Below are 8,058 nucleotides of genomic sequence, written 5' to 3'. Positions count from 1 at the left end.
GTTTCTACACATTAGGCATAGGAAATAATTTCACTTAGTCATAAGTACAATGAATTTGATTAACAAAATCCTGATTTACAAAATAGAAGTAAATATATGCAGAAATATATTCATTATCAAATTATAAAATAAAATTAACAATTCTTGTTACGATATCATCAGTTTATTATTTTGCATTTCAGATAATAGAGTTAAATCATTTTGGTATGTTTAATAATATTTATAAGTATTAAAATAATGGAACGTTGAGATTTGAATACAATGACAGTAAACCATTGAAATTTCACATTCACATGATACAGCCATCATGAATCCATAAGTGAATGTTAATAATGTAAAAAAATATAAAACAATTGTAATATAACCATCTAACCATTAGCATATGGAGTTTTAAGACCACTATTTAATCTGCTATTTTGCTCTGAAACATAAGCAGTTGCTTTTCTGTGATACATGACATGTCTTTGTGCCTTAATACTTAATTTGAAATGTACTTATCGTAAAAATATACCAAAGTAAATAAAAAAGGAGACACTTATTTACAAAACAATATTGTATACATATTATATAAATGCAATTGTTTCAAAGTCTTTTTATACAATATTGATAGAATCAGTCATTTCCATTATTTTATCATAAAAACTGCAGTGTTGCAAAGGCAGGCTGTAATTTTGAAATCCTGATTAAAAATGAATACTTTTTGGCTGCCTTTTAAGATAATGCAGTTTCTTCAAGTATGCTACAGAATTGAATGCTGACCTCTAGAAAAATGATTCTTCTTTCATTAAAGAAAATCCATTCCCCATTTGGAGGTGTATGAAAATGCACCTTAAGAAAGGAGAAACTTATTATTTTGCTGAATGTTTTTTTATTTGATAAACCTGGTAATATCAGCCATTCAGCATATTGTTTTAGCACCATTGGCATGGATTGTTAATGTACTGTACAGATCATAATAGGGATGGGGACTTGCAAATGGTGTACCATCCCTATTTTTGTGGAATTTCATCTTACCAAGTATGCTATTATACAATATAAATTCAAGTGTTTAAGGATGATTCAAATGATGGTATGTAACAATCCTGCATTTTACCAATACTACATATAGATTTTTCTGTAGATATTAAATGATACTGTAAAGAAATAGGCTTTAAAGCATACTCCTTTAATTCACCAGAACACAAGGAGAATTGCTTTCATTTACCTGGATATGTTGTAATATATATAAACATAAATGTAATTTGATCTCCTCGTTCAAAAACTCTGGAAATCAGTAAGACTTTTTATTGTATGATTTATTTTGATGGTTAAATGGCAACCATTGCATATATTCTCTCTTTTAGTCCATATACTGAGCTTGTGCTTAAGTGACTGTAGCATACTCTAGGCTTATAGCCTGTGGTATATAATTTCACAGTTTCAAAATTGTTGAGGGGAAGGCCTTCCATGTTTTAGGAAGTTATGAACCAAATATAAATCTCATGAGCACCCACAGCGATCTACTACCATGGCTGGAATTTTCCCATATATTATTTGTTCTTTGCCATTAAAATATAACATATTAATTGGAGACATCTTTGTGGGAGTACAGCAGGGGCCTGCTGAACCTCTGGGGTTTGCTTGGTGTACAAGATGAGTATGAGGATACTTCTGTAAAAACACAAATTCACACTCTCCAGAGCAGTAATTGGCCTTATATCTTTTGGGTGCAATAATCCAATCCCATCCAAAAGCTTCAAAGTCCACAGTTAGAGGGTAACGACAGCACCGAGATTCTGTTGAGTGCTCATCACAATCAAGCCCAAAATCTCTTCTGGATCTTTTTGGTGTGTCTGTCACCTTGACTTCTAAAAATGGATTCTGTGTGAAAAGGAAAAGAACAATCAATAATATGAAGAGGTCCCGAAACACTTTCCTACCTCAAGGAGTCATTATTGAAGAAACTAATCATTTTGCTTATACCACATTTATTTTTTAAAGACACAGCATTAAGGAATTTTAACTTGCAGTAGGCTTGATTCTTCCCTTACGGCTCATAAGAATATAGCAGCAATTCTAATTCCCTGTGGTCAGACCTATGTCTTTTTAATTTCTGTTTTCCCCAGCTTCCTGGCACCTAATAGATGCTCTGACAATATTTATAGGAATAAAGGGACAGAGGGAGGAGAGGGGAAGAGGAGGGAAGACAGGATGGAGGAAGGAAGGGGTTAGTTCTCTCTCTTCCTGATGAAATATGTTGGCTAAACATGTCTGATGACTCCTGGAGGAATAGGTATATTCATCCATCCTCTGTTCCCTAGCTCTATACTTGGGGAAAATTGGCTATTAAAACCAGAGCAAATAGTTACCTCCCAACACTATGTGGATTGTAATAGGAAAAAGAAAGGTAAGGTAATGAAAGTAGTGGTATGCATATTGAGTTGGAAAGAAAAACTCTTAAGAGAGCAAGGCGCAGAATCAGAAGATACAATATTATTTCACTTTAGTCTTTCACTGAAAAATGCTTCTGTTCATATACTTAAACAATAATTTGCTAGTTCCTCCCTTGCCCCAGTCTTTTAATACATTTGAGACTTTTCCTTTTATATGGAAAAATCTGAGGAATGTGTCATTAATAATTATGTTTAATTTGTTTAATAATACTTAGAACTTGTCACATTACCAACTTTGATCATTAAAATGCTATCTGTAAAAAAAGAATACTTTCTTAAATAATTAATAATAGTTTTTATCCTATATCAAAATCAAAATAGACCTGGCAATTATTGTTATTTAATATTATAAAAAATAGCATCATTTTGTGAGTCAGTCACATTTTATATAGCATATTCAAAGAAATATTAACCATTTGGAAAATTATATAATCTTCTAAAGAATATGTTTTATTCAAAGTAGACTGACTTACTAATTATAGACTCTTTATAACCAAGACCCTTTAAGAACTAAAAGGATAACATTTATTGTTTGCAAGTATAATCTTTTGTTCTAAATTATGTCAATAGATGGAAGCAAAATGTCTGGTCATATTAAGTAAGTTTGGGAAAGCACAGGTAAGCCAGAAGAGTAACTCTAAACTTATACTAGGATTTAAAATGGTTTTTATAAATTTTTATGATATGTAAATTATTGTCATCTGCTTGACCTGATATTAAATTAGTTGGCATTACCTAAGTAAACTCTTACACAAAAATGGTAAGGCAGCTTAGAAATAAGCTAGGTGGCAAAGGTTAACTAAGCTGGAAATTTAAATTTTATTAGGGGTAATTCACAAAGTAATCTACATATACATTAGTGCATAAACAGTCTGCAAAATAATAAACATATTTATCATAAGGGACCTTAAGTATTGTATATTTAATAAGATGTAAGCCTAAACATATCATACTTAGTTAACTGCTATAAATAAAAGCATTTTATTTTCATTATAATTTTTCAAGTTTGTTTTTTCTGCTTATTTAATACAAAAAATTTCAACACATTTGGCATTCTTCTGAGGAAAAAAAATGTTTTAATTTGTTGGATATGTAGTAGAATCCACTATGAAGATTTCATGTTTTTATTCATGTAATCATGTAGCGTATCAATGAAAAGCACTTTATGTTTCATCTCCAATTCAAAAGAACTCCCTCAGAAGTTAAGAACTATGGCATAACTGTTTTTTTAATCTTCATGCAAAATAAAAGTATCAAGAGGGTGTTTCATAGGATATGAAATTAGACACCTACTTTTATTGGGTACAGGGCTACCATAGGGGTAAGATACCTTTGTCTGGCTTATAAGCATTGGAAATGGGTAGAGATTTTTTTTCCACTATTATTCATTCACATGATGAATAAAAACGTAACAATGTTTGTTGTTAGATGTTATTTTCAGTTATCACTTACCAGCCCATCTTCTCCTGGTCCTGGGAAGGTTACAGCAAGATCATGACCATTCTCATCTAAAGCTTTGATTTCAATGCCTAAGTTGGATTCAGGCTGTTTGAGCCAATTTTGCAACACTGTCTTCACATCAATGCTCTGCCAAATACCAGTGCCTGGGTTCATGTCAAGTTTCAGAGATCGGATTCCAGTATACCTTGTACCGTCTTTCATGGGTTTGATGAGTCTCAGGATTTGCACAAACACTGTTGTAGGAGTCTTGACGGGTCTCAGATATATCCACAGTTGGGCCTTTACTACTTTATTATATTGTATTTTAGAGCTAAATTTAAAGAAGCAACATTTGGGTTTTCCTTCCACTTGCGTGAGAAGATCAGCTATAAATGAATAAGAAAAGAAAAATAGTTATTGAAATTATTTCTCATAAAAAATGAACAAGTCCCTTTATATTAATTGGTAAACATTTTTTCCATTGGAATAGTAAATGCATATTTTAAAGTGAAAAGCCATGCAGAATTTCATTCATAATTCAGAAAAATATCAAAGAAAATAATTACTCCAGCTTTTCAGAATTTTTTAGATATATATTTTTTCAGCTATTTATGAGGAATCTACTCCCCCTCCAGAGAAGCGTGGACTAAAGAGAATTCTATGAAAGAATGAACAGTGGATGAAATTTTAAAATGATGATGATTAGAGAGAACAAGAGACACCGTGGAGGAACATCCACTTAGAATTCTTTGGGAATCTGAGTAGTTACACTTACGGAGCAGCTGTACCAATCAGTCTGGAAGAAGGAACCCTTCCCCCAGGCCTGAATTACCTGGGGACAAGACACACTGAGCAACTAACTGAGCCTGGGGAATTAGTAGAAAATATAGCACATCTGTTATGTTTCGGCTCTGGAATAACCCTAAAGGAACAAAACGAATCAGGTAATTAGCACAAAAATGTGAATGTTACATTCCAGCTATCTCAAAAGTTAGAAAATACTGTCTTTAGAGACAGGTTGTCATTGTAAGTAGAAGCACTAGCAGTTTCTTTCCTTTTGTTTTTCCAAGATTGTTTACAAATAAGGGAAATCTCCTCCAGGACTGTTTGATAGTAGAGTCTTAAAGGAAAATTATTTGTTGCATTATAACGTGATTACCTAATAAGGAAAACAATATTTTGAAACTGTTTCGAGTCCAGTTTAAAGTGTAAAAAGCACTGTTTAAAGCAAGACCACAGACATAGAGTATGAAAATCTTTCTTGTCTTGCCTTCTCTGTTAAGGTGCCTGTCTGCCTTTCCTTGAGTATAGTTTTGAATGGTATGAAATCTATTATCTTTCAGAAGCAAGGTAGATACTATAGGTAATAGCTTACTCCCTCTTATGAGACTAAAACAATATTTTAGAGGGTTATTAAGCAATGTGTCTGCCTGGAAATAGGCACACCGGGGACTCTCAACAATCGTGCCATGGTCAAGGTATAAAGTGGGACTCTGTGAGCCATAACCTATTTAATTAAAATGTTTATTTCCCAGGCATTTCCTGATAATTAACTCATGATTATCATTATGCTATTTTTACTTCATCATTGGTCTTCCTAATATATTAAATTTTTTAAAACATTTTTTATATTCTCCAGTGTCATAGCTTTCAAGATTAAATATTGTAATTTGTGAAGAACATAAAAACACTGTGAGAAATAGTTTTGAATAATGGAAGTCATTCTAGGCACTTTGCAAATGCTCAAAGGAAGACCTTTCTCTATTATTAGAGGGGAAAAAACCTTATTACAAATGCATATTTCAGGCAACTAAATGCAATTATGAAAATTCATGTAAGGTTTTAACATTGCTTGTAGTATCTCCCAATCATTGCCTTGGTGGTACTAAGCTGTGAAAGCATAAGCATGTTATATTTGTCAGATTAAACTAAACATGAGTGCCATGCAAGCATTTAATTTTTATTTCCTTTTGGCTTTTTAGCTCTCCAACGAAACAAATAATGCAGCAGATTTCAGTCTCATTAGTATATTTCTCATGAAATCTTGAAAAAGAGAAATTCTTCCTTCCTACTTACATACAAGCCAACAGCTTGTTAAAAGAGCCTGAAAATAGATCTGTTTCTCATAAACACTAGAACCACAGTCAGCAGGATTGCTGATATACACTAAGAGGGCTACTCACACTCGGTGGGCATGGTAATGATCGTTTCGGTCGTGGCGTGGTAATCATCATCTTCCAAAGAGCCGTCACTGCTGTCATCTCTCTGGACATCGTACTGATCAATCAGTTCCCGGAGTGGAGGAGCTTTGGGCAAAAGTTGTCTTATAGCATCTTTGCTGATGTTAGGAGCTGTTTCCAGACGAAGTTTACTGAGGATTTGAATTTTTATGGCTTCTATTCTCGAAGATTTAGTGTTTTGTCTCCAAGTACATGCATTACACAGCCCCTCTTTTTCCACATTTTCTTTTTGCTCACTGTTCTCATTTAGATCCACTGGACCAGCAACAATCAGCATAAACAGGTAAATATAAACATAGATTTGCAGTTTCTGCATGATTTTAAAATCAGTACAATTTTTCCTTGTTCTTATTTCTTCCTTTTACTTTTGTTTTGCTTTTGAGTAATGCCAAGCAAAATTTTAATGCCTGTACAGTCTGAGAGACAACTTGCCACACCAGTGAATCTTTTATACTGTATTCCAAGTGGCTTTTTATATTCCAACTTTGATGAGACAAGTGTCGTCAGGATCTATGATTGGCTCTCGCTCCACAATGAATCTCGCTGTCAGAGGTTAAAACCCTGTCTGTCACAAGTCACCAAACAGTATTTTGTTACAGTCAAGGGTGAGCTGATTCATTCGACTACTTCATAAAAAAAAAAATCTACAAATAATGAAAGATATATGTGACATTTGAAGAATTAAACTCTATGTTAACAATAATAGAAAGTACACTTATATCTTATTAATCTTTATATGTGAAACTCAAGTTGTAATTTAAATAAGTAAATCTTAATTTTACACTTCATACTTAAAAAGTTGAAATATTGCTTCCTCAAAAGTTAAAATGATTATTATTTAGGCAGGCATTTGAAGTAAAAAGAATTTTATTTATTTTATTAAATTATGTTTAGTGCTGTGTAAGTAGGGAAATATGAATTTAAATAAGGAAGACCTGAATTAAAAGAAAAGGTAAGATTGTGCTACTAGTAAAAGATTTTCAGCTATAATTTGAGAAACTTGTTTTCCTGATTAAATTCTTCGGTCATGTTAAAAATCAACTTATTATAATGTTATATTACACGTGGAATTATTTTGAAATAATTTAGTGTTTTTTACTAATATAAAAATTGTGCTCGCTTTTTGGCCGATTATTATTGTTATTTCCTATTCTAAAGTTGCAGATTAATATTACTCAGAAAATCTGTTTCTTCATTGTTTATTACCAAGAGGATAATGTCAGCTAGTAGAAAAATCTCTGAACTTAGAATAAGGAGATAATGGGTTTTATGACCGGCAATGCAGCAATTATTACAGTTTGCCTCAGATTTCCATTGATAAAAGTAAAAAGCATAGTATCTATTCTCCATAAATTATGTCAAAATACTGTGTGCACATACAACTAAAAGATCACCATTATAAAGGGTGTCCATTTTTGTCCCCCAATACTATAATCGGTTTGCACCCCTTTGCCAGTTTCTCATTTTGACCAGAGGGCAGACACCTGGCAGGGATTTGGGGTAAGGTCTGGGAGCAGAGAATGGAGCTTTTTGTTCTCCAAGTTTAAGTGGCCTCAGTAGGGATCAAACTCTCAACCTTAGCTTTGGGAGCCAGGAGATCTAATCAATTGAACAGTTAAAGAGCTAAGCAAACATAACCAGTGAGAAACAAGCTGTTTCCAGGCCACAGGAGATTTCTTCTTCCTACTCCTTTTTGGGAAGCTAAGGACTCCTAGGAGAGTTAATCCATTATTCTGCCGCACCCCGCCCCCAAGAGAATGCAGTGGCTCATATCAAATATTTATTTTTTAGGTCACTACCACTTTTGCACATTGTACACTAATTTACTGCCTCAGTGCACTAAAATGCAACTCAGTAGCCTGAAAAGTTAATGCATTTTCATCAAATTCTTAAGAGGTATCTACATCTCTTGAGAAAAAAATGGCCTTACATAATGCATTAGATTT

The 8,058-nt window shown here is 33.1% G+C and overlaps 1 protein-coding gene across 1 annotated transcript; it reads right to left on the bottom strand.

Annotated features, from left to right (window-relative positions):
* Positions 1-1,479: 1,479 nt before the first annotated feature.
* MSTN (myostatin) lies at positions 1,480-6,428 on the bottom strand. The gene is made up of 3 exons (XM_028125258.2): positions 6,056-6,428; positions 3,885-4,258; positions 1,480-1,860 (listed from the first exon to the last, which is right to left on the bottom strand). Exons 1-3 carry the CDS (start codon positions 6,426-6,428, stop codon positions 1,480-1,482), a joined length of 1,128 nt encoding a protein of 375 aa, XP_027981059.1.
* Between the last annotated feature and the right edge of the window lie 1,630 nt (positions 6,429-8,058).

The sequence above is a fragment of the Eumetopias jubatus genome, unplaced genomic scaffold (assembly GCF_037043125.1).
Source record: "Eumetopias jubatus isolate StellerSeaLion01/CBP00866 unplaced genomic scaffold, mEumJub1_p1.0 scaffold_3, whole genome shotgun sequence".
Classification (NCBI taxonomy): domain Eukaryota; kingdom Metazoa; phylum Chordata; class Mammalia; order Carnivora; family Otariidae; genus Eumetopias; species Eumetopias jubatus.
Note: the sequence above shows the minus strand (reverse complement) of the source record. Positions and strands in the feature narration are given on the sequence as shown.

What these genes read in the sequence shown, in the direction of transcription:
- MSTN (XM_028125258.2), bottom strand. Translation starts at nt 6,428, where the DNA reads ATGCAGAAACTGCAAATCTATGTTTATATTTACCTGTTTATGCTGATT. An exon ending in CATTACCATGCCCACCGAGT is followed by an intron (nt 4,259 to 6,055) that starts GTGAGTAGCCCT and finishes ATTCATTTATAG; the next exon opens with CTGATCTTCTCACGCAAGTG. An exon ending in GACCAGGAGAAGATGGGCTG is followed by an intron (nt 1,861 to 3,884) that starts GTAAGTGATAAC and finishes CTTTTCACACAG; the next exon opens with AATCCATTTTTAGAAGTCAA.